Below are 25,747 nucleotides of genomic sequence, written 5' to 3'. Positions count from 1 at the left end.
AGAGAAAGAGAAGAGGCGGTGGGGGGGGGGGGGGGGGGGGGAATCAGGGAGGTTAAAAAGGTGGGGGAGGAATGATAGAGAGAAAGAGTGTTTTGTGTCAGCTTTACAACGATGACATTACGATGCTGATGTTGACCAGTATTGACAGGGTCGAGGGAGTGTTTACACTAGAGTCCATTATCAAGTTTGCTCAGCTGAGAGCAGATCCATATTTTGACCTCAGGAGACCCCCCAACCCTTCCTGCCACTGGAGCCCAGAGAGGACAGACTCGGCCCTGGGCAGGGAGGGGAGTGGAGGGGTTTGGATTCTGGATGTCAGAGATGTTTCACACACTTAAAAAACAGTGTGGTGTGTGTTTGCATCATTACCATAATTGAGAGTGACTGCTAATGGGGCATGGATGGGGAGGTGTTGGCACTCCCCCTCCGAAATTCCCGTTTGACAAATTATGTGAATGAATGAGAGGAGAGGCAAAGCTGGCTCGGGCCCAGGCTCCTGAGCGACAGACGGGGTCAAACAGAGTAGATATGGGACTTGTGTGAGTGTGCTGGGTGAGCTTACTGCTGTGCATTGGCTGGCACTCTCACAATCACAGTTTAGGCCGTGTGCCAAGCAAAACATATCCACTTTATCTAGCAGACGTCTACCAGAGACAAGCTCAGGATCATGCCAAAGATGGTAGACCATTGTATCTTTTGTCCTTCCACGGCTGTGTTTTCCTCCAGCTTAAAATGTTGAGTTATGTAGTAAGTCTTTGGCTCCTGCTCAGCGGAGCAGCCGGCGAGGCGAGGTTACTCCATGTCATTGGAATCTGTGCACAATGGACTCAGCCCCCCCTTCCTCCTCCTTAGCACCAGCTTGTGAACCCCTCTGCAAGAGCTCTGGCTTTATTGACCCCCACCTCCCCTCCCTGCTCCTCTACCCCATCATCCATCCATGCACATTTTGGGTCCCCACACACACAGGAGCCCTCAGTGTTAAATGGCTCCCTGATGGAGCAATATAAACATCAGTGTTCAATTCAAGGCCACGGTTCACTTGGAATGCACCCCACCACAACTCCTTGTAGTAAGCACTTCATGTCTCTCTTCCTCTCTCTCTCCTTATTTGTCTCTCTTCCCTCCCTCCTTAACTCTCCCCCTCTCTCTCTCTCTCATACATCGAGGACAGAGCGTCGTTGCCATGGCACCGCCTGCCTTAGTCAGTACAGCGTTAAAACACGGTCACTCTTCTGGCTTGCGCGTGGGATGTTCAGTCAGCATGTTGGTGCGCACCGGTTGAAAGCTGCGCTGGTACTCGTGTGTGTGTGTAACTCCGCTCTGTCCCGGGATGAGACTTCACCAGCAGCTGCGAGAGCTGTGAGGTCCATAGTGGAAGCACGCGGGGACACGTCGCGTACACCTGCGGCTGGATGGAGGGACTTGCGCCGCAGCCGCTGTCGCCGCACTCCACCGATTGCTTCACCTCCACTCGTGGTCCACGAGGGAGCGCGCTTGTAAGCTGATTTAACCCGGGGGATGTGAATACCTCTCCGGGATTAGTAGGTTATTGGGTGAACGACAATGCCCCGCGGCTCGGTCCGGCACTCCCGGCTATTGTTCGTGCGGCGGCGGACGCTGGGTGCCCGGTCTAGCCCGGTTCATCTCCAGTAAACTGTACAGCGTCTGCTCCTGTGGCCCCCCTCCCTCGCTGCTTCGCTCAGGTCGCCCTCCCGGTGTGGACAGGATAATATGACTTCCTGGCTCCGCGCATACGGCAGCGTCCCTCTGTGTCTCCTGCTCTGCTGCGTGGTGGTCGCTGTCTGCGCAGAAGCTTCCAGTGCCGGTGAGTGGAGGCTCATTAGGGCCAATTACATCATCCAGCAATTAGCCGACATCATGTATCAGTGTCGAGACATCACTGCGCAACATCAGCTGCCGTGCTGCGCTCTCTGCAGGGGGTCGATGGTTTCCCAAATGTTTCATTTAAAGGACTCCTCATCCCCTTATATTTCCACTGTCATTGTGGCAAGTTTTAGGCAGACTACCAACCTCTGAACAAAGCAATCAAGCTTATAAACTGTCTCATTTAACACACATTAAAGCAGGGGAGTAACAAACTATTCATTTTTTTGAAGGGAAACCTCCAAACCCACAACAAGGGGACCCACTGGAGTAGCCCGCACCACATCAACCTCTTGTTTCAGCATGTATTGATCAGTTATAATTGCAACTTAAACGCTTCACCTATTTTGATGTTTGCCAGAGGCCAGGAGTGCTAATTGGGTCAACACTGCTTGTTAGTGGGCTGTTAGGGATGCTGGGACCTGCAGCATTTTCTCTGTCCTACATTCCAACCCTGTAGCTCACTGAAATTGCTCTGGAAAATTGAATTTCACCAGATAAATCACTTCAATGAATCATTAATCGCACCACGGGGAGCTCAAGGTTCATTTTGTGTTGCCCTGTATAAAGTCCTCAGTGTCTACGTCATGCTGTAATTTTTCTGCTAATGTTGCATAAAAGTATCTTGCATGAGCGATTTGTCACAGTGTCCCTCCATTAATTGTGTGCATGTTGCATTCACAGAGTGACTCATGATTAGTTAGTCCTGTCTGTGCATGTGTTTGCATATGTGTGTGTGGGGGTGTGGGAAATGATCCATTGCACCACTCCAACGACTCAAGCACCTGTTCCCACACTCCAGGCCGTTTTCCCACTACACGGCTGGCTGATGCTCGCTGAATAGCCTCATATGCGATGCTAAGTGGTGCTTCCATCATCAAAAGTGTGCATGAGATGTCTAAATATCCACAGGGGCTCGGCTGCATGGCTAATGAGTGTTGACACACACATTCTTTCATATGCTAATCGTAGACTCTTCTCTTTACATCCCGTTTCTGTCTCCCTTTCTACCTCTTTCCCCATCTCTCTCTCTCTCTCTCTGCAGGTGACAGTGTGTGTTGGTCTCCTAGTGTCGCTTCTTGTACAGAGTGTCTCAGACGTGGGCCACAGTGTGCCTGGTGCTTCAAGGAGGTAGGAATGTGTATACAAAGTGTGGGTTTGAGACAGAAAAAGAGAGAACGTGGCAGACATTCAGCAGCATTCCTCAGATGACACACACCAAAGCTGTGATGCCATCCACGGATGCGAATATAATGTGTGTGTTCGGGCTCAGTGGCCCGCCCTATGACCTGTGTGAGTGTGTCTTTGTGTGTGTGAATGTCTCCTCGCGTGCTTTCTCAGGGACAGAGCCACTTTCTATCCATGTGTTTAGTCTGGGCGCTCACACATATCACTGCATTTGTTTCAACGTGTGCATCTGCCTGTGTGTTTGTCTGTATCTGCTCTCTGGGTGTCAGTGTGTCTCGTAAAGAGCCCACCCTGAATCAGCCTTGGGAAGCTGTAAAGCCTCCAAGCGCCACACCAGTCATAACACACACACACTGCACCGTCTAGACCAGACTGTCAACATGTGTGTGTTTACAGACTTCAGGTGCTTTCCCATCCTGTGAGCCCTAACCTTAACTGACATCATTAAGTAGGGCCGGAAAGCATTCACACAGCAACCACCTACACACGACGTCACAGATCCATGATTGGAAAAGCACTGACAGTAAGCAGGTACAGTGCTTGTAATTATGCATGCTCACATTTTGCCACTGACATTCGGCATCAGGCGAAGGGGCAAACTCTGTGAGGAAAGTCCGGGGAAGTCGCTGTGAAACTTTCTGGTATTCAGAGTCCCTACAGGACAAATTATAGCCACAGAGACAGCCATAAATAAAGCTTTCAAGTTACATGGTCACATATTTAGCTGTAGTTTCAGCTTTCATTGCAGAGTGTTTGCTGCTCTGCTCTTGTGCTATTTCTGCTTCAGAAGTTGTAGTAATCTCAATCAATGGCGCTGTTTCATTCCCTATCCGCTTGATTATGTCACACTCGTACCAATCAGGCCCATGACATGCTGTAAACACACACATTTAATGGCGTAGTTGTATTTTTCCAGTGTTAGTCACTGTGTTGTTGAGTGAGTTTCTCACAGACGGAAGTACCAAAGGTCACTAATCCATCCCCAAAGCTGCAATGCGTGACGCTGTTGTGCCGTATTATTGGAGCAAGTAGCTATTAGGCAGCGAAGAGGTTAATCACAGCAAGATTTACGGAAATCTCCTATGGTTCTATCCATCAGAGCTGCTGCTTTTATTTCACCCTCCTTTCCTCTGTAATCAGATACGGACAGATTAGATGTGGACACAAGCAGGACACTTCTTCCTGATTCGCTAAACTGATGACTCACTTCAGAATTACATAATGATATGGTAATGGCTCTGAAGTCAGTGTAACTACGTCACAGATCAATACAAACATCATGAAAACGACAGAAACGAAAAATGAAACCAAGGTGAGTCATTGTGGCGTCAGTTTCAACGTGTGAAATAAAGGTCTTTCACACTGTGCTGTGCAGTGAGATCAGAAAATGAAGAGGGCGAAAGAGCTCATGCATTTCAAACCTTGCACTCTGGAGTGTTCGTACTCCTGCATGTGTGAGTAGAAATTGATTCTTTTGACCTTGAAATCTTGCTTCACAGTGACTCAAAGGGATGCATCTGACAGAGTATACATTCATGATGGTCATATATTTGGTAGCAGCAGTGCGTCTTGCCTGTGGGTTCATGGAGGATAATGTGGTATTCTACTTGACCTACTTGTTTGTGTCACTTGTTCTCATTTCCGAGATGCGACTATTGTGATAAAATCTTTAAAGACGGCTTAGTTGTATTATCTTCACAACTGTCTGGCAGCTTTTCCTCCTGGGTCTTGTTTAGTTTTTTGTGTTGTTCTCTGAATTTTACACAATATGATATCATCGGGGCTTATGAGATGTCTAAACTCACCACTTCCCTTCTTGACCTTGTGTGACCTCTAGGACTTTCTGGATGGGGCCGGGCCGAACCAGCGCTGCGACCTGCCAGTGAAGCTGCTCAGGAGAGGCTGTGGACCGGAGTTCATGGAACAGTCAGAGATCAAGGTGGAGGTCAACGCGACGGTCAGCAGCACTCAAGTGTCCCCACGAGACATCAGCGTCACCCTCAGACCAGGTAGATGAAGGGCACCTCTGGATTTGTGCCGTGAATGCAGCTTTAAGTCAAGTATAAAATGGTGTATCCATATCATTGTAGTGTGTGATCAGGCAGCTGAGGTAAAGTTTAAAACAGAGTTATTATAGTTTTTATTTTCATTTTGTTTATAATTTTTGCTTTCGGTTTAGTTTCCAGGGTTGCCACCCATTTTATTGTCTAAAATGTTTAGTTTTAGTTTAGTTTTGATGAGTTTCGGTATTGGTGTTGCTTATTTATTATTATTTCTATTTCAGGTACTTTTCAGGGGCAAAATTTAAGAAGTTCAGAACAGGTTTTAAAACATAAACACAACTCTTTGTGAGGACAGGTGACTCACAGTCATGTAGAGACCACAGTTTCAATAAACAAACATACCAGTGCCCCATTGTGGTTGTTGTGTTGACAGATAAGACCAAATTAACACAGATTAAACTAAAGACATTTCCTGTTTATTCTATCTCTAACTTTAATAACCTTGGTTCAAAATGAATGATTTTATTGTGTGTATGTGTGTGTGTGTGTTCCTAGGTGCAGAGGCTAGCGTCGTAGTGGCTGTGAAGCAGCTTGAGCGTTACCCTGTGGACCTGTACTACCTGGTTGATGTGTCGGCGTCTATGCAGGAAAACCTTGATCATGTAAGTGTCCGTCGTGTTTCTCAGTGCCGAAGCATTTCACTTATTTTTCTCAAACGACCTGTACACGACATTCAGAGCAATGTCTATGAGTCAGTGTCTGAGCTGGTGTCGTCTGCACATGGCTCTTAACATGGAGGTGACAGCTTATGGTGCCAACAGCGCGAGCAGTGTTGACAAGGGTGTTAACATGTGGAGGGACTAGAGGGTGGGCGTTTTGCGAAGACACTGTTGCTGTTTTTAGCGGTAATCACCCGTAATGGCTGTATGAGCACAGTTCAAAGCAATGGCGAGTAAGCAAGTCAGTGGGACACACACACACACACACACACACACACACAGCGACTCACATGCACTAACATGCACGCGCAGCTGGACTGTCTATCACAACAAAGAACAGAGAGAGTGACTTCATTCTCTGCTCTGGACACCATGACTCCACTGTATCTTTACACAGCACAAGTTGTTTGCTGCTTTATAATGCTCTGAATGTTGCGTACAGCACCTTTAAGGAAAGAGTGTATTTTTAAAAGGTTTAAATTCTGAATCCTCACAACCTCCTACACTGTTATTATGGTGGTTGGAAACAAACAAGCCCAGCTCAGATAACAGATATCATCATGGGCAGATATCAAGTGTAGAAATTTTAGAGCTCAATCTAATTTACTCAAGTGAGCAATCTCTTTAAAGATTAATTAAAAAGTTGTCATCTCATTCTGTCTCACCCTCTACCTTTTCACCGTTTCTGTTTCTCCCTCCTACCATCCTTTATCCGCCCTCTGATTTCCCAAATGTCATCAACCTCCCTCTGCATTTTCGCTGTGGTCCAGTTGAAGACAGTGGGCGTAGCGCTGTCTCTTCGTATGACGGAGCACTCCTCGGACCTTTGGCTGGGTTTCGGCTCGTTTGTTGATAAACCTGTGTCCCCTTACATCAATGTCCACCCCTCCAAGATCAACAACCCCTGCAGGTAAGATGCACAATCTGTTGGTTGGCTTACTGATTGTTGATAAAGCAGGGATAGTCCTCACAGCATAGCTCATTTTGTGATTTTTTTTTTTATTAGTATGAATAAAATAGATCTTTAAAACCTTAAAAGTTTGCCTTGCTATGTTCATCGGCGAACTTTTTTTCTTTTAATGAGACCGGAAGAGTGATGATTATTTAAAAATACATGCGAGCAAGCTGTTCCCATTAGTTGCTCCCAATTTTGTGTGACTCAGAGAGAGATTCATCAGTTGTTGTGGGGCAACATTGTTGTGATGATGAGCTGTGCTGGGAGACGGAAACAACAGATGTAGCATTTTGATTTGTCCTGAGATCTGCAGCTTTGGATGTTGCAATTTAAAGAAAACTTTCTGGACCATCTCCGTCTCTCACCAGTGATTATGAGATCCGCTGTCGCCCGGCCCACGGCTTCCACCACGTCCTGAGCATGACTGGAAACATGAGCGAGTTCACGCGTGTGATAAAACGCCAGCGAATCTCTGGAAACATGGACACACCTGAGGGAGGACTGGATGCTATGCTGCAAGCTGCCGTCTGCCAGGTGTGTATGCACAGATACTGAAAGCCAGGCTTGTGTGTGCAACAAACAGAAAGGGAGTTAGCGGCATGTTTTTTAAGGCGGGTCATTTTCAATGTTTTGAATATGTTAAGAAAATGAGGCATAACCCCAAATTTGGTAGTAAGCCTGCATGGTGGTGAAAGGGGCGTTTATCCTGGGAGAATAGTGGCACTCTGACTCAGCACTGGATATCACCACTGGAATCTCACTAAGTAATGACACCACCGCTGGGGTATGGCAGACACACACACACAGAGTTGCTTATGCTATGGCTGCAGGAGGGCCGTGAGTCACAGCACGCAGGGGGCCCCTGAGTAACAACCCTGCAGGGAAACACCACGGTGGTCATCGCTCTAGAAATAGACTCTCCATTATGTCAGGCCTACTTATAAACTCACTGGGTTTCCTTAAATACACACATGTGTACACACACACTCACATAGACCCATTTTTCTCACACTGCGTATGACAAGTCACAGACATAAAGAGGCAGCGTCTGTGACTGGTGGCGGAATTTCTGCTGTGTTTCCTTTAATTGGGCATAACAGACGGAGCTGATCACCACGGGAGCTAATGTAGGTCAGATGAGTAAAATGTTTGAATTTGCAGTTTCTTACCACATGTGTAAAAAATATAAAGCATGCACATATTTTCCACATCAGTCTGTGTGAATGCAGTTGACTAATGGGGATAGAAATGAGAGAATCTATAAAACTACTCTATGGAAACAGAATACACATGATTTACACACATTACACAATGTCCTGATTCTCCTCCGTCTCTCTTCTAGAGATCCGTGGGTTGGCGACCACAGGCCAAGCGTCTGCTGCTCCTGATGACCGATCAGCCGTCTCACCTTGCCTTGGATAGCCGACTGGCGGGGATTGTGACGCCGCACGACGGACTGTGTCACCTGGAAAACAATGTCTACACAGGGAGCACGAAGATGGTAAGAGGAGGAGGAAGCTTGGCTTATAAGAGCTGAACAGTTTAACTGGGTGTTTAATGCATCTTAAAGCTCACTTGGTGTCACATACATATGGAGTGTGCAGATAAAATGAGTCTTACAGAGTATTAAAAATGGGACAAAACAATATTAATTAATGAATTTTAGAGGTGCTGGTATACAGATTTTGTTACCTTTGCATATAGCCAAGTGTTTTCCAGCCTTTGTGCTAAGCTAAGCTGCTGCTGGCAATAGCTGCATATTCAATGTACAGTAGTAGTACAGTAGAGTAGTAGTGATCTTCTCATCTAATGCCTGCCAAGAAAATTAAATAAGCTTATTTCCCAAAATGTCAAACTATTCCTTTAAAGGAATACGTCACACCCCAAATGATAATCTGTGTATCAGTTTTTCGGCCCATGTTATGTTGACTTTGTGGAGAAAATGTTGTTTTTCCCCACATGCCTCCATGGTGAATTAAGAATCCAAAAATGGAGAAAACTCTTGATGAGTTGAAGTCATTGGGGTCCACGTTTAACAGCAGCAAAACTATATCAAAACATTAGTTTACAAACTCTCAGAGAACATGTGCAGTAATCCATGTCGCATTTTTCCAGTCGTAAACTCAGTTGCTCCCAAACACACAGCCGTTTTCGACGGGGGAAACAAATTAAAAGGGAAATTTGTCTCTTCAAAGCCAGACTCCATTGACAAAAACAGTAATTTAGTGTTTACTTTGGTGAATCCCGAACTACAATAACACAAACTAACTGATGGAGGCAGTGGTAGACCAGCGTCTAACATGTTCAGCAAGGTTCTGTTTTTGTCAATGGAGTCTAGCTTTGAAAAGAGTAAAGGCAAGTTTTACTTTTAGTTCAGTTCCTTGTCGCACAGGGCTGTCTGCTTGGGAAGTGCTGAGCATACGACTGATGCGACTATGACTTCAATTCATCAAGAAGAATGTTTGGATTCTCCATTCACTGGAGGCATGCAAGAAAAACAAAGTGATCTCTACAAATTCAACATAACACAAGGTGAGTAAATGATAAGCAACGATCATTTGGGGGGTAAAGTATTCCTTTACAGCTATGGACTGTGTACACTCTACTACATGGGGTGCAGTTGAATCGTGGGCCATGTAGATGCAAGTTTGTAGACAAATTACGGTATATCAGGAATAGTGGGCTTAAATTTGATACGGTACATTAGGGGGAAAAAGGGAGTGCATTCCTGAGAAAATACTTTTTTGTATAAAGCCTGTTGTTTGTCTCCCTTTCAGGACCACCCTAGTTTGGGTCAGTTGTCTGATAAGCTGCTTGAAAACCATATTTACTCCATCTTTGCTGTGGAGAAGCAGCAGTACCAGTGGTACGAGGTAATCACCCCCACACAAGTGTCCACAACAACATCATTTTTAGGGTCGAGAGGCTTCCATAAGGGAGTATAATGTCTTTACCTTCATCTCCCTTTGCTTCTCTAGGAGTTGGTACGATTACTGCCTGGCTCCCACCTGGGAAAGTTAGGCCTCTTCCAAGCTCCGAACCTTATAGAGCTGGTGGTGGACGCCTACAAGGTACAGAGCACTCACTCACTTCCTCTGCAACTTCTTTCTCGTTTTTATCCTCAGTATATTATTCATCCTTCAGAGTACAAAGAGAAGGATGGGGACAAGTGAAAGGTTAGGGAGAAGAGAGCAGCAGCACAGCATGAGCTGAATTCATGAGCCCACGCAGTATCGGTTCAGATGTGTTGAGGCATTGGTCCGCTGATCTGCTGAGGCAACATGAACTCAGATCATAGCACTAACAGCACATTCCTGTTTGCGGGAAACAAAAGGCCCAGGAGAATTAGGTTTGACTGCGCAGAGTCCAGGGGAATGACACTTTTATTTTAAACCTTAATTAAGTTGGAGATGATTGGAGATGTTTTGGGTCGCTGAAGGCGTAATCAAACAGAAAAACATGGATAAGAACATGAGGTTAAGGAGGGGTAAGACCTTGTGTGTGTGTGCGTGTGTGAGAGAGAGAGAGAGAGAGAGAGAGAGAGAGGGAGAGAGAGAGAGAGAGAGACTAGGGGTTTGTTCAGTTGGAAGCAGTTTAGGCTATAATCTTGCCTCAGGCACAGCGCTCCATTGTTTGCCTGGAGAATCTGCCGAATCCACAGATCTGGGTGCACAGCCATGCCTACGTGCAGACACACACACACACACGCACACACACACACACACACGCATACACAAGCAGCAGAGCCTGAACAGAAGCTGGCTTTATAATAGCTATCAGATGCCCACGGAAAACCATGTGTCCTAATCATGGACGAATACAAAGATGCTATTTTTGGCCCCACCTCCTGGTTCCCATACCACCACCCCCCCGTATTTCAAACAGAAAGAAAGAAAGGAGGGCTTTCTGGGGACATGTGACAACTTTGATTAATCACACTTCTCCCTTTCTATCTCTCTTTCCCGCTCTTGCCTCATTACTTTTCACTCACGCAGATTATATTCATTAAATTTTTAAACTGTCGCTGCTCTTCCCACTCTCTTTTATCGCAACCCACATTCCCTTAAAAGCAGCATAATACATTGGATTTGTTGCTATCAGGCAGTGAAGTTAATGTTGCCATTTCTCTCTGTCTCTGCCCTCGCTTCTTCAGAGGTTGTTGTCAGAGGTGTCAGTGTCAGTGTCAGTGGAGGACAAGGCAGTCAGCAGGTACTGGGTGTCTGTAACTCCTCTCTGTCCCGATGGATCCACTGTGAAGGACCAGAGCTGCACGGGGGTGCAGCCAGATCAGACGGTAATTACACAAGCATTCCTTCAGTACACAGTGGTGGATCATGCCACTGGCGACAAAGACGACCACCTAGGTCAAGACGCTGAAAAAATAATTTGTCTAAGTTGTTCATACACAACAGTATCAAAGCACACACTGCGCAAAACTTTGGCTTAATGTTACTCATATTTACACAGCAATCTTTCATTTAAACTGCCAGCAGTGTCACAGGACATTTATTGGGTGTATTGGATTACCGTGACACATACAAACACGCTCACACACAAACATCACTGAGCTAAAGATTTGGCAAATAATCCGAGTTGAGCGGATTACAGACTGTGTTTAACAGGAAAACATTTCACAGGGATTCCATGACCTATGCGTCCTAAAATCCTTACCTTGCTCAATATGAGAGGCTTTATGCCAACAAATAGGACATTTATATTTAGAAATAGGTCACTGGACTTCCATGGCTCTCATACCTGTTCCATTTATTCACCATGTGAAAAAATAAGTCTGCACCACTTCTGCAGAGGAGCTCTGCTTCAGTAGTTATGGTTGTACAAGAGGTTACTGTCCAGAAATGCTCAACTATAACGACTAAAGAAACCCCCGCTTTGGTACAAATTATAACATTTTCAGTACATTTGGAAATTGTCTTTCTGTTCACTCCCTAAACTGCTGATGAGACTCATCTCCTCCGTAACCTTCTGGGGCTCTTAACTCAGTCGAACACCAAGATGCTTAATGACTGCTCCATAGTTACTCCATTGTGCACATAGACTGAAGTTCAGCCTTTTAATCCATGGGTGGATTAAAGTGAATTATGGAAAGTACCCACATTTACCAGAAAGGCGATAAAAATCAAGTGAAAGGCCTGGCTGTAAATTCAAAGCTTCGGCGTGCACAATTTTCCGCCCACATGAGCAGAATAATTATTCACATTAAGAATTACACTTAGAATTCAGTTACTTATGTTGGATAAGTGACCTGGAAGTATTTAAGTCTTATCAGAGATTGGCTTAATTATGCAATGAGTGGTGGCTCATTTTGTGTTATTCTTTTCGAGAATCACAGCAAGACTTTCATGGGGGGAAATACATGTTTACTCTGCTGTAATTCTCTGGAACTGTGTGGGATCTGTGAAGCAACAGCAGACACATGAGAGAGAAATGTTTGTGAGTTAGTCAGTCATGAATCTGTTTTGTTGGTGTGCTTTTAAACCTGTCCTGCCTTCCATGAATATTTGTCATCCTCTACTCTTTCTATCAGGGAAAACCACAGAAACAAGTTTTAGTCTTAGGCAGTGTCCTCATTTAGTGTACTCGTGGCCTGAGGGTAGAAGCTCTCCCTAATGTGTCCCCCTGGTGTATCAAGTACCTTCTTCTCAATCTCAGCGGGGAGGAAAAGGCATTATCCAGGTGGTGGGGGTCCTTGATGATTCACCTAGCTTTATTCTTGCACATCTGGTATAAATTATCTCGGCAGAGTAGAGCGTCCTTTAGACCTTGCTCTACTTGCCTTGCATTCATGCACCAGGCAGTGGTGTTCCCTGTCAGGACACTCTCGATGGCACAGACATAGACATTCCTCAATATTTGAAGGGACACCCAGGATTTCCTCAAGCGTCTGAAGTGAATCCGTCTCTGCTTTGCCTTTCTCACCACTGAGTCAGTATGCAATGCCGAGGCCAGGCCCTCAATGATGTGGACACCAAGGTACTGGAACCTGTCCACCCTTTATGCCGAGGGCCCATTGATATTAAAGGTGGTGTTGTTCCGTCCCTGTATCATCTCCTTAGTCTTGCTAACGTTCAGGAGTAGGTTGTCGTCCTGACACCAGTGGGTAAAGTCCTCTACTTTCTTCAGGTAGGCCTTTTCATTGTTATCTGAGATCAGGCCCACCACACATCAGGGGGCTCACAACGCAGCCCTGGGGTGCTCCGGTGTTAAGAATGAGGATAGAAGAGGTGTGTCCGCTCACTCTCACCACCTGGGCTCCGCCTGTCAGGAAGTCAAGGATCCACGTGCACAGTGAGGTGTTTAGTCCCAGGTCCTTGAGCTTTGTGACGAGCCTGGAAAGTAGACTAGCTGAAGCTGATTGGAAAGTGAGTAGTTTTGCAGAGATTTGATCATAAACCATAGAACTACTAGAAATAGTCCCAAAAGTTATTAGAACTTATACTCTGGGCACTATGAATGTCTGTATCAAATTTAATGGCAATCCATCCAGTAGCTGTTGAGATATTTCAGTCTGCACTGAAGTGATGATTGTCTTTTTGTCCTCCCATGAAGGTCTACTTCAATATCACCATCGGCATGCGCTCTTGTCCTGACGACGGCAAAGATGAAGATGTCACAGTGTTGGTTCGACCTTTGGGTTACAATGAATCGACAGTTGTAAGGATCCACTCCAAATGCCGCTGCAATTGTGGACCCACGGGGCGCTGCAACGATGAAGACCAGTCACCATGCGGAGGAGCACAGGAGAGCTCCAATCAGGAGCAGACGCCAGCGCATGGACTAATTAAGGACTCAGACGGAGATTCAAACCACAACTGCAGAGCAGATGGGTCTGATGTGGACTGCAGTGGTCGGGGAGTGTGTGAGTGTGGGAGGTGTGTGTGTGATGAAACCAGGCTTGGGACTGTATACGGGAAATACTGCGAGATAGATGACTTCTCCTGCCCGTATGAAGGGGGACTGCTGTGTGGAGGTAAGGGAGGAACACAGAGATATCAAAAAGCAACAGTCTACTATTATTTTATTTGTCTCTAAAACACTCTTTCCTCCCATGTCTGTCTGTTCCTCTCAGGGCGTGGTGTGTGTGTGTCAGGTGAGTGTGTGTGCGAGGATGACTGGACGGGTGATAGCTGTGCTTGTCCCGTCTCCACAGCAACCTGCCAATCCGCCGACGGCTTGCTTTGCAGCGGGCGGGGCAGATGTGTGTGTGGCCAGTGTGTGTGTGACGACCCCCGACAATCTGGAGACTTCTGTGAGAGATGTCCTGCTTGCCAAAGCACCTGCCAATCATACTGGTACTTGTCAGTTTCTGTTTGCTACCACAAAGCATGATGGGAGCTGTTACAGAACTATTCGTAGCTGAGGCTGACACTGTTGTCCTCTGTCTTTCAGGAAGTGTGTCGACTGCCACCTTTCTCACGGTCTCACACAGAAAGAGGCAGGAGTCTGCAACAACACCTGTGCTCCATTGGTGGGCTACATGGACGACGTATTAGGTAAAGCTGGGTTTAATTCAATGTCTGGGCTTCTTGTAAAAAAGATTGAGCTTCCTGTTTACCATTTGACCCAGAATTTAACCATACACCATGCAGGACTGTCCTAAAAAGCAAAGTATAAACTGCAGAAATGCCGAAATCATCCCTCTCAATCATCACGTATGACTCACTGGAAGTGTGTGGTGGTGTATTTATCTGCAGAGACTCTGCCCTCTGCCAGTATTTAACTGCCAGGACACTATTGTAATCCTAGGTATTCTTCTTCTTCTTCTTCTTCTTCTTTATTCTTCTTCTTCTTCTTTATTCTTCTTCTTCTTCTTCTTCTTCTTTATTCTTCTGAGGAAATCATACTTCCCATGGGTGAAAACTCACCAAACTTTGCACAAAGGTCCAGTCTCATGCCAGATATCCTCAGCTGTAAACTCAAGCGCCATCAGGACGGTGGCGCTACAGCAAGCGTCTAAAGTTCAAAACTTTGAAAATTCATAACAAATCAACCATACGTGCTACAACTTCACAACTCTCATCAAACTGTAGCCCCAATACTGAAGAAACTTTTGTACATTTAAACCTATTAAAAATTTTTTTCAAAAACTGTAAAACTTCGTAAACCTATCTCCTCCCACAATTTTTGCTCAATTGACACCAAACTTGCTACAGAGCATCTTCAGACTGTCCTGATTTATCAAAAATTGAGCCTACAGTGCATCAAAATGTTTGACTGTAAACGGTACTGTAAACATATACATGCAAATTCTTGCTAAATAAATCTTCAATGTTCATGAAAAAAATGACAAAATTCTAGAGTCATGGTAGATGATGTGTGGCAAATTTCAGAATTTTATCTCAAAAAATGAATTTTTGACAGCATTTTGAATTTTGCTCTAATGTGAACAATTGGAGTCAATGTAAAAATGGCAATTTTAAACATCAGTTTTTCACTTATGGAGCAAATCACTCATTCACTCATCATCACCAACATCTCCATGCTGTCTAGATGCAATATGTGTATTTTCAGATTTTTGTTTCAATAACTGAATTTTTTACAGTGGTTTGAAATCTGCTTTTCCATGCATGGACGGCTGCTAAACCTGCACGTCTGGCTTAGTCAATTTGTGAAGCTACACATGAATTGTCACTGACTAATTAGCTCAGTGAGATAGAGATTGATCCTTAGTCTCAGAGGTTGTGAGTTCAAGCCTCAGCTGATGCAAAAGGCAGATTGTGTTGCTAAATTCCTAAATGTCTTCCAATTCTTCTGCTTGTTGCTCAGAATTGCCTAAAAATGCCCGGACCCGACCCATCGCTGCGCAGCAGCTATAATTTCTTCTTATTTTCTGTGTTTGGGACATTTTGCTTTCTACAATTCGTTTTTTGTTGACCACCTCATAGTTTTTCTATGTGAGCAAAATTATCTTTGGTATCATTTTTTCATGGTTCTCTCCTGCAGATTGTTCGGATGCTATAGGTTCACACAAAGTGGATTTGGGAAACTATTTGTCGACTGGTTGGGACTGAATAGCGTTAATGTTCATTGTTTCAATAAATCAAGGGAAGAAAATTGGTTCATGACACACATTTTAAGTAACGTTAATCTCTTGGCTTGGGGGGAGGTATCAAGTATCAGATCAAAAGGCTCAAGTCCAAGTGAGGTCTTGAGTCATTGGTGAGTCTTTTTTGATTTTGTTGAGCCCAAAGTCATCAAATTTAGTCTGACTCAAGTCCATTCGTGTGACTCGAATCCACATCTCTTGTTAAAAGCAGCAACAATGTGCAGTAGAGCTGAGGTTGCCTTGTGAGTTGTGGGACAAGGTTATGGATTTGTCACTTCCAGCGACACCGTTCACATTACACACACTGATTTGAGTCATTGTAACAGTGGTATAGAAATATTGATCAGTACAACTTTAACACAAAAGCTGAAGAGCTGTAAAACACAGCAGCTCTCTTGTAATGCCTCTCACATTGATTCCTTTGTTTTAAGTAATCCAGGAGGATTTTCACCAGGGTTCGGAGTTTAACGTGTCTGGACTGAATAACAACTCACTTCAACTCACGTCTCTCTATTTTCAGGCCAAGCAGGGGAGATGTGGATCCAGTGTATGTACATCAGTAATGACGGCTGTCGCTATCGCTTTCAAACAAGCTCGCAGTCGAGTCAGACACAGCTTCACATAAGCAGAAGACCAGGTATGATGTACACACACACACACACACACATACAAGTCTTCATTTGAGGTCACTTCCGTTGCTACTATTGCTTCACTACTACACCCTGGTGCGTTTGAGTCAGCAAGCCTGCTGTCAGTGTTACAGCTGTTTTTTACATTTCCCCTCGGCTCCCAGCTCACCTTCTCATGGCCACACACACACGCACACACACACACGATTTAAAGCCCACTAACTCAAACATGCCCTGGGTTACACGCTCACACATTACCGCACATCCAAGTGTTACAGTTCAACCCCGCCTTCCCGATTTTTGGAACAGCACCGTTCATTGTGCGTCCCCCCCCCCCTGTTCCCCTCACCCCTCCACCTCCCCCTGTTCCCCTCATCCCTCCACCCAACGGGACAGTCTCTTCCGGCTCACGCCTACTCCTCCCGGGTGCAGCAGGAGCCAGGTCTCCATGGAAACTCTGTTACAAAATGTCAGAGCACTCTTTGGGCTCTTTGTTTTGAGCGATGAGCCCGTCATCCACACATGCTCCCCAGCAGATACACAGCCAGCTGACTATTCAGTGCAGCACCACTGGCACAGCTGCCACCGACTGAGCTCTGTGTGTGTGTGTGTGTGTGTGTTTGTATGGAGAGTAGCTAAGTATATTTATTGAGGTATTTGTATTTTACATGAGTGTTTCCATTTTATGCTTCTTACTACTTCTTCTCCACTTCATTTTAGAGGCGAAACTTGTGAGTGTGAACTTTTTGCCCGCCACAGTGAAAGGCACCCTGTCCCAGTTCTCCACAGTGAAACCTTATGTCCGTGTCCACAGAGTGTGCCAGCAGCAGCCGACTGGTAGGAACATTCCTGAGCGTGTGTGCCCTGACAGTGCTGTGCGGGCTGGTGGTGGTGGCTGTGTCCCGGCTGCTGCTACAGAAGAGAGGCTTGTCACCAGAGGGCGTTGCTGAGGACAGAGGCTATCACTGCACTGGAAAGGTTAGATCTCAAAGGTCAAGTACGCTTGAGGCGGTCAGCAGGGTTTTAATTGGGGGAAAGGCTGAATTGTCCCTGAAGCCCGGCCTCAGAAGCATCAGGGACCCCTCAGTGCAGGATATTTTTGTTCATGTATACTGTCCGCTGAAACCAAGAGTGAGAAATTTGAGTCTGCTGTTTTGAGGTACAGCTGTATTTTACATTTCCTCTCAACTCCCAGCTCGCCATCTACAGTGTCCAGATTTGTGACCTTACAATGATGTACAGCACCTTTGAGAAGAAGGAAGCGATGAACATTTCACTGGGGGGGGGGGGGGGGGTTCTGGAGACATGTGTGCCCAAAGTGGTGTGAAAGTATTTGGAACCCCTCATTTATTGTTCATCGTTCACTGCAGATCATCTTAATGGCACAAATGACTGCGTGAATTCTTAAATGGAGCACAATTCCCTGCAGATGTTGCAGACGTAACGTTATACTCTCAGGGGGATCTTGTTCTTATTTACATTAGCTGGGAGTTTTGCAAGTGTTGGAAAGCTGCACATACTCCCTCAACAAATGGTCACTCTCTGCATTTTAGTTTGAATATTTATGAAATCCACCCAAAGGGAGCTCCTGATTTTAAAAGGTCACTATTAAAGTCAATGTACTAGTCACTTGGATAACAACACAGCAAAATACCCAAAATGCATTGCCCTTGTTAACCTGCCATCCCTGTGCATCTCCTGGGTGCTGACCCACATGCTGTCCTCTCCAGACCCAGACTTATAACCAGCACAGAATTTGTAGCGTTGTTTTACTGACCAGGAAACTCACCAACCAAATGCATGTGTTAAATCACCTCATGTGATGGTACTTAGCCAATCAGATCTGTGCATCACAACTTGAGCGAGGGAGCTGAGACACTCACACAGGACAGATGAGACGAGAGACAACAGTTGGATAAAGGAGAGAGTCGGAGAAAAGTAGTTTCACATGGTGTGTTTCAAAGAGAGAAAAGTAGACAGTGAAAACAGAGCTTTAATGAGGGCTGTGCAGAGACCTTTAGGGGGGCAGGTGCTCCAGGTTAAAAGGGGGCACATGGAGCAATATTTTAAACCAAGATACACCAACATCATTTAAAGCCTAACCTGTTATATTATACGCAACATGCAAAGTTGCTTAGAACAAACTGCATAAAATCAGAGGGGGATACTATGACTTAAAGTGAGGAAATTTTAATTTTTAATGTCATTTGAGTTGACTGCCCCTTTAAATTTCTCAAAAACTCTACAGAAAACCACATGGACTTGATCATGGTCATAATTAGCGTAATCCTGAACAGGAATCCTTTGACATTTTCACATAACCTTTGAAGGATTTTTAATTAAATCTCAAATACAATGACTTTCCTTTTATCCATCCATCCATTTTCGTAACTGCTTATCCTCTTTGGGGTCGCGGGGGGGCTGGAGCCTATCCCAGCTGACAGTGGGCGAGAGACTATCACAGGGCTGACACATAGAGACAGACAACCATTCACACTCACATTCACACCTACGGACAATTTAGAGTCACCAGTTAACCTGCATGTCTTTGGACTGTGGGAGGAAGCTGGAGTACCTGGAGAAAACCCACGCTGATACAGGGAGAACATGCAAACTCTGGGCCTCCATTTTTTTTATAAAAAAGCTGTACAGATGGATAACTTCAGTTTTTAATGTAATTAGATTTAATATAATATGCAATGTGTGTGTGTCGCTTTTGCTGACTGCATATTCCTCTCACCCTTCAGGACCTGTCGTACATCCCAACAACCAATGAGAAGACAGTCACCTACAGGAGGGATCGTCCACCTGACCGGCCCGTTGAGATGCACATCCAGGTTTCCAAGATGAACCTCAGCGACGCCTGGCAGTGCTAGGCAAAGGTCAAAGGTCAGACGGATATTAACACAGAGGGAGATTCAACTAAAGGCTTCTTTTCTGCCTCTAAACCTTCATGAAACTTCAACCAGCTGCATGTGGAGACGCAGATAACGAATAACTAAACTATGAAACCTCCATGGGATCCCATTGGTTAAACGAACTGACCAAGCTCTCATCAACTGTGTGACTGAAGTGGCCAGTATCCTGGAAGACGAAACGAAGAGCACATGTCCCCCCACCTCTTTTTCCTCTGTAGCAGCTTCTTCCGCAGGGTAAAGGGTGGTCGTTCTTCATTTTTTAGCCATGCAGCAATCACTGCTCTAACTTATGAGTGTGTGTGTGAGCGGGTGTGTGTGAGAAAGAGAGATAAGGAGAGTGCATGTGGTGCGGGTAGACACATTTTTGCTCTATTTAGGCCTTCTATTTATGATTTTATAGTAAAAACACTACATGTTTTGGGTTTATGTGATCATGAGGCACTCCAACACTTCAATGCTCCAACTGAACCATCTCCCTGTCTTATTCTGCCCCCTTGTGGCCAGCTTGAGGTACGACATTTTCTCCTCCAATAATACTGTCAACACATTACTGACCTCAGCTGTACTGCCTTGGGATTTAATCCACAAAGCACACCATTGACTCTGTATGCCTTTTTTTTTGTGTTCTTGATTTATTTAGATGTTTAGTCATGTGTGGCATACTTCTCGTTTCTTTGTTGCATTTTGTTTTTGTTAACCGATCAACTGCAAATTAGTGTTACCTTATGACATTTTTTTTTATCATGATCAGTGAGAGTATAGTTTCATGTGATTGTCAGTCGTTGACGATCTGATTAGACTTGCACTAGAACAATTGTTTTTGCATTATACTACTGAAGACTGTGGGATCTCTGGGGCAGGAGAGCTGCGATTGTGGGTTTGACATGTTGGGCATTAGAAGTCACCTATCTACGCATTAAGTGCATTTGAAGCTAATGTAACAAATCCACAACACTGGAATAACTATGGATTGGAAAATCTTATTTTTAAAAAAGCGACATACTGGCAAGTAATGGCAACTGCATCATCAAACGCCTGCACGTGTAGCCTCTATAACAGACAGAGAGCAAAGAACTGTGTCTGCATGCATCTACTGATCATCCCAGAGCCATTACTGATGCGTTTAGACTCCGAGACTAACTCCTGGGCAGAGGTACAAATCAGCTCTGAAGGCACTGGGATCAGTGAGATCAGAGGAGGACTTACACCCCTCATGCACTAGATCCTCTGGATCCAGAGTGCCAGTTGCATCTTGTAAGACTTGCGCTCGCCCAATCCTGTTCCTCTTTGAGTTTTATTTAACACATTGTTGTTTACAGCAATAGCTGCTTTCTGTTACTGTAAGTCAGGAACACTAATTATTATTTATTGTGATTTTTTTTTCCTTTTTATTTATGTTAATTGTACTATTTTATGATTAGGCTACTTGGGTGACAGGTAGTAAGTACTGTTTGTGTTTATGAAGAGTGGTCTCTGTCTCTAACCACGAGAGTAATGCAGCAATAAGGTTATAATCATCTCATCTGACCGGACACTGAGTTCGGAGTAACAACAGCACTTTCCTGTGTAGTTTTGCTGTCTATTAATGTGATTAGTTGCGTAGCGTGAATGTTTTCATCACAATAAAATGTGCAAGATTTTTTTTTTTATCATATCTTGAGTTCTTTTTTCCTCTAAAGGTTGTATTTGAAATATTTTGAAAGAAAATGTGGCCCAAGTCAAGTTAGTCTGGTGAAAAGTTTAACAAATTTTTACTAAGATAGTGTCTCATTTGCAAGCTGTATTTTTAACTATGAGCTCAATGTTTTTAGGTCAGGCTAATGTATGGTTTTAAGCAGATCAGGCAAATAACTAACAAAAAGGGAAAAGCATGGTGTGACCAACCTGTGTGCTCCAAAAAAGAGCTGCTATATAAACTGAACACTAGGTGGAGATGCACACTAAGGCAACTGAGATGACTTCCACTGAGGCAAGAGACAGTTACAGAAAGTGTGCAACATACAGTGTTTGATAAAGTATCAGTACCACTCTTTGTCAACAGAACAAGGCAGAACTGACATAATTTCAATACCATGTTGTGGCTGATTTTATTCTCACAAGCTTGCTGTTAAAAGGCCCCAACTGAACTGAAACATTACTGCAAGTTCAAATATAATTGATTTAATTGCGCATGTCTAATACAATGTACAGCTAAGCCTACATCAAAAATCAATTGATCAAATCCAAGAAGTGAATTTTAAAAATACTTTAAATTATTAAACTTAACTTGCCTCGTTTACAGTGTGATTAATTCTAGCAGTACTTAAATCGTATCTATTTTATTTATTTTTTGTTAGTTTGAAATAGATAGATAGGTATAAGATATAAGGAAATAGACTGTTTTATATTTGTAATTACCAAAAAAGAAGTAATAAATAATGTACAAAAAATGCTAAGGCTAAATCACAGGCCTAACAAGAAAGGAAATATATTCAAAAAATTGTCCTCTTTATTGATAACCATTTATATCCATAACTTACAAGCAGAGATGAATCATAAAAATTTAGTCTTTCATCCAAGCGTGTTTTGAAATAACCTATAATGGGATATATTAACCTTAAATAAAAATTAGAGTGATTAATGTCAGAAATAACCCAGATATTAATCTGACAGGCAACTTGTTTAATGCTGAACAAACAGTAGAGTTTGAAGATAATAAATTACGCGCATATAACTTGTCTTCAAATAACACAAGTCTGATAAAACTGTAGAGTAAAAATTTATTTTTTAAAGAAGGCTACAAATAACATTTGAGGTAAAGACACAGTGTTCATCCACAGCTGAGGTTCATCATAAAGTGCCATTTCTGTTTTTAAGTGTCCAAGAAAACACTCCACGTGTTGCTTTGTTCGTGTTTAGCTTTGTAAATTATTCCACCGCACCCTGTCCCTCCGTGGTTTGGACAGTCTCACGCACGTGCACCCCGGGTGACTGGCTCGGGCTACCGGAGAGGCTGTTGTCCGTGTCGCTGCTTCCTTTAGCGAGTCCCGGTTCCGCGCCATCCTCCGAGCCCTCCGCGCTGTGCGTCCTCACGTGCTTGCTGAGGTGGTCGGAGCGCATGAACCGTTTGTGGCAAATGGAGCACTCGAATCTCTTCTCCCCGGTGTGCGTGCGTAAATGCCGCTGGAGCTCGTCGGAGCGCGTGAAGCGTTTCCCGCAGAAGAGCCAGTTGCAGACAAACGGCCTCTCTCCGGTGTGCCAGCGCAGGTGGGCCTTCAGGTGAGAGGTCTTACCGTAGACTTTACCACAACCAGGGATGTGGCAGCTGTGTAAGCCCCTCCGCCGCGGGCTCGTGCCCCCCTGCCCGAGGCTCTCCGCCTCCTGACAGTTCGGGCAGTCGCACGTGGCCCTGCCGGAGTACCGCCGTGATGAGGAGCGGGAAGATGGTAGAGAAACGACGGTGGTTCCTGTCAGCGCAGGCGCACCCGTCGTTGTAGACTCTGTGTAGGGAGCCTGGACAGGTGGCCTGAAGCCGTCAAACAGGTGCTGTGTGGCGGGAAGCAGGTGCTGAGAGGCACCGGGGCCGAAGGCCGGGCTGTAGTCAGTGCTGTAGCCGCTCAGATGAGAGGGCAACCCGGCCGGGCTCTGTGTGTCCACCCAGCCGGTCCCCATGTCCCACCAAGCAGTGGACCCGTTACTGACGTCTCCCACTGGCTTAAACCACGACTCATATGGATGTGCGTGCATCCTCGGATAGATCCCCGTTATGCCCTCTACCGAGGAGGGGAATTTGGTCAGAAACACAGACCGCTGTGCGTGCGCAGGATCAGGAACACTGTTGTCTGGTGGCACAGAAGTCTGGTACATCGAAAAATCATTTCCAAAAGGAGAGTTGGCAGAGGTCACTGAGAAAGCGCTGGAGGTCTCTGTCAGTCCGGTCCCGTTAGTCCTGGAGGTTCCAGAGGGGACACCGAGAGATGTGAAGCTCGCACCAAGGCTGCCGGTCCCTGGAGCGCCTCTCCTCCACGGGTGAAAGCCCTTCACCAGTCCGGGGGCTCCATCGGAAAGAGCAGGGGAGCACGAGGGGCTGGGCTCACCGATTCTGCTGCAGGTGGCGGCCAGCATTGCCAGCGGAGCGCTGCCGAGCCGGGGCTCCTCCTGTTGGGAACACACAGACATTTAGGCCTGTCACTTTGCCACACATGCTGTGCGTAAAGACGCACAAAATGTAGCCTAAACTAATGTTGGTACGCGATCTGCGCAAAATTTTGGGCCTAACGGATTAAATTAAGTCATGTAAATTAATAACTTGACCTGGCTGACGTTTTACAAACACCGTGCGTGACGTGGATCAGTCGGAGACAATGGAGGAGCGTCTCCGAGTGTTTTGTCAGCCAGCAGCACTGACGCTACAGCAGGTAAACTTTTTCATACCATGAATAACAAATAAAGTGGACGTCTGTGCCACATTGTATCGTCATTAGATCAATCGCATAACACTGAGAGTTTCTAAAATCTAAATGGATAATGTGTCTTTCAATTAAAACGCTTTTACGCACAGCTCGACGAACTGACATGATCAGTGAAAACAACAGGTCAAAAAGCCAACAAGTGAAAACAACCGCTGTTAATAAAGAGTAAACACGTGATCAAATGCACAGTATTATGGATATCACTGGTTATGTCAGTGACACAACAGGAGTTAAGTAACTTTGGTTAACTTTGGTGTGCCTTGAACGCAACACAGACTGAGCGCTTTAAATATAGTATAACTATATAAAACAAATATTTTATCGACTTTTGGGATTATTAAGATGTTTAAGAAAATACATAGAAATATAAACTCACCCCGAGCAGTGTAGCAGCCATGGTCTGTGCTGAGATATCGTCCTCTGAGTGTGTGTATCTGTGTGTGTGAGCGCTCGCGGTGACTGGATGTGATGAATCCGTGTGTCCTCTCACACTGCTTCAGTAGTTGTAGCTTCTTCGTGTCTTTGAAGTGCCGCTGAGAGCCGGAGGACCAATCAGGGAGCAGCTCGCACTGTCTGACTGAGCGTTTGCGCTCGAGGACGTCGTAAATTTTAAAAGTGAGGTCTCGCGGCTGGCGCGCTGCAAAGTGCAACAAGTAGGAGAAAATATGAAGTCAGAGAAAACAATGAATCCTGTGGAGCTGTTTGACCACAACACATCCTTCACACACACCACACTCTTACTTTTATAAACAGGTGTTTGACTCATCATGTAGCCTACATGTGTCATCATTTGTGTGATACAGTTTTATTAGAAAAGGTCAATTCTTTACTTATTTACAGAGCTAAAAATGCTCCATTATAACCAGGCAAAGTGGGCAAAATGCAAGACACTTTGGTGAGATCCAGATCACTTTATTGCCCATTAGTTTTGCATAAAATGGAAAACTGTCTTTGGCACACAGGACAACACACACCATACACAACAATTATGCATCTTCAAATCTGAAACTGACCAAGTGGCAGTAATTAAAGTGATGAGTGGTTTGTTCCTACACTGGCATATAGGTCTATAAAAATGTCACAACAATGCATTATACTCAGCTGTGTTTGACAATGAATAAATAAATGTGCATTAAAATAAGTAATGGTTTTGGTAACAGATGGGGAACCGGCTAATCGATTGCATTTAAGATGTGTTAAATTTTAGTGTATATATTGACAATTTGACCTAAAAACAAAAAGCAACAGCACTCTCCAGGTAAAGAGACGTCTTGACAGTTTAGACAAGTGTGTTTAAAGTTTGTCACTCCAAGGTTTTGAATGTTTCAGACAGGAGAGGCTTTGTTTCTATACAACCTGATGTTTTTTTTCTACTGACGTTGTGACACCATGCAGATGGAGAGGCTGATGAATGAGAGGCAGGCCCGGTTCATCCCATCCTGTCCCTGGGGCGTATCTCGTCAGCCCTGGGGCAGGGAGGGGAGGACACCACCGCTGCCTCTGCAATTTCATCTCATTCAACCCAAAACAAATGTTGTCTTTCAAAAAAAAAAAGAAGGAAAAAAACACCTCTTCCTGTGTTTACCTCAGTTTTATAGATGATTTAAAGCTCAGACTCAAGCTGTGAGGGGAAACTTCTATCACTTGAATGCAAACAGGTAAAGAGGTAATCCTATTCTTAAACCATTGGATGGTCAACCAGTGTGATGACGCACACGCTGGAAATAAACCCAGAATGATCTTCAGCCTCTTAATATAGGAGCAAAACCACAGAGGGAGCATTTCATTTGAATTTCAAATTTAATAAAACAGCAGGATTTAATCCATTTCCTTCATTTGTTTGGTATTAACTGCTTCCCTGCCCTTTCTTCATCTCTCTTGTTCTATCACCAGCCTGAATGAAGTCAGCCGGACACACATAGATGGAAAAGTTAAT

The 25,747-nt window shown here is 44.8% G+C and overlaps 2 protein-coding genes across 3 annotated transcripts; one reads left to right on the top strand and one right to left on the bottom strand.

The window, feature by feature from the left end:
• Positions 1 to 1,218: 1,218 nt before the first annotated feature.
• On the top strand, positions 1,219 to 21,008 carry itgb8 (integrin, beta 8). 2 transcript variants are annotated; one of them, XM_050034943.1, is made up of 16 exons: positions 1,219 to 1,825; positions 2,930 to 3,015; positions 4,910 to 5,081; positions 5,631 to 5,737; positions 6,565 to 6,704; positions 7,118 to 7,283; positions 8,092 to 8,250; positions 9,527 to 9,622; positions 9,728 to 9,820; positions 10,903 to 11,043; positions 13,317 to 13,737; positions 13,837 to 14,059; positions 14,157 to 14,260; positions 16,334 to 16,450; positions 17,257 to 17,420; positions 19,190 to 21,008. In XM_050034943.1, the coding sequence occupies exons 1-16, from the start codon at positions 1,732 to 1,734 to the stop codon at positions 19,316 to 19,318; spliced, it is 2,412 nt and encodes an 803-aa protein (XP_049890900.1). In that variant the 5' UTR covers positions 1,219 to 1,731; the 3' UTR covers positions 19,319 to 21,008. The 2 variants fall into 2 exon arrangements, with proteins under 2 accessions (XP_049890900.1, XP_049890901.1); XM_050034944.1 differs by having other exon boundaries at positions 17,163 to 17,420; positions 19,190 to 19,328.
• Positions 21,009 to 22,102: 1,094 nt separating this feature from the next.
• sp8a (sp8 transcription factor a) lies at positions 22,103 to 24,303 on the bottom strand. Its single transcript, XM_050034945.1, has 2 exons — positions 24,188 to 24,303; positions 22,103 to 23,497 (listed from the first exon to the last, which is right to left on the bottom strand). Exons 1-2 carry the CDS (start codon positions 24,206 to 24,208, stop codon positions 22,268 to 22,270), a joined length of 1,251 nt encoding a protein of 416 aa, XP_049890902.1. The 5' UTR covers positions 24,209 to 24,303; the 3' UTR covers positions 22,103 to 22,267.
• Between the last annotated feature and the right edge of the window lie 1,444 nt (positions 24,304 to 25,747).

The sequence above is a fragment of the Epinephelus moara genome, chromosome 22 (genome assembly GCF_006386435.1).
Source record: "Epinephelus moara isolate mb chromosome 22, YSFRI_EMoa_1.0, whole genome shotgun sequence".
Taxonomy (NCBI): Eukaryota; Metazoa; Chordata; class Actinopteri; order Perciformes; family Serranidae; genus Epinephelus; species Epinephelus moara.
The sequence above is the reverse complement of the archived record's forward strand: the minus strand, read 5'-3'. Positions and strand labels throughout refer to the sequence as shown.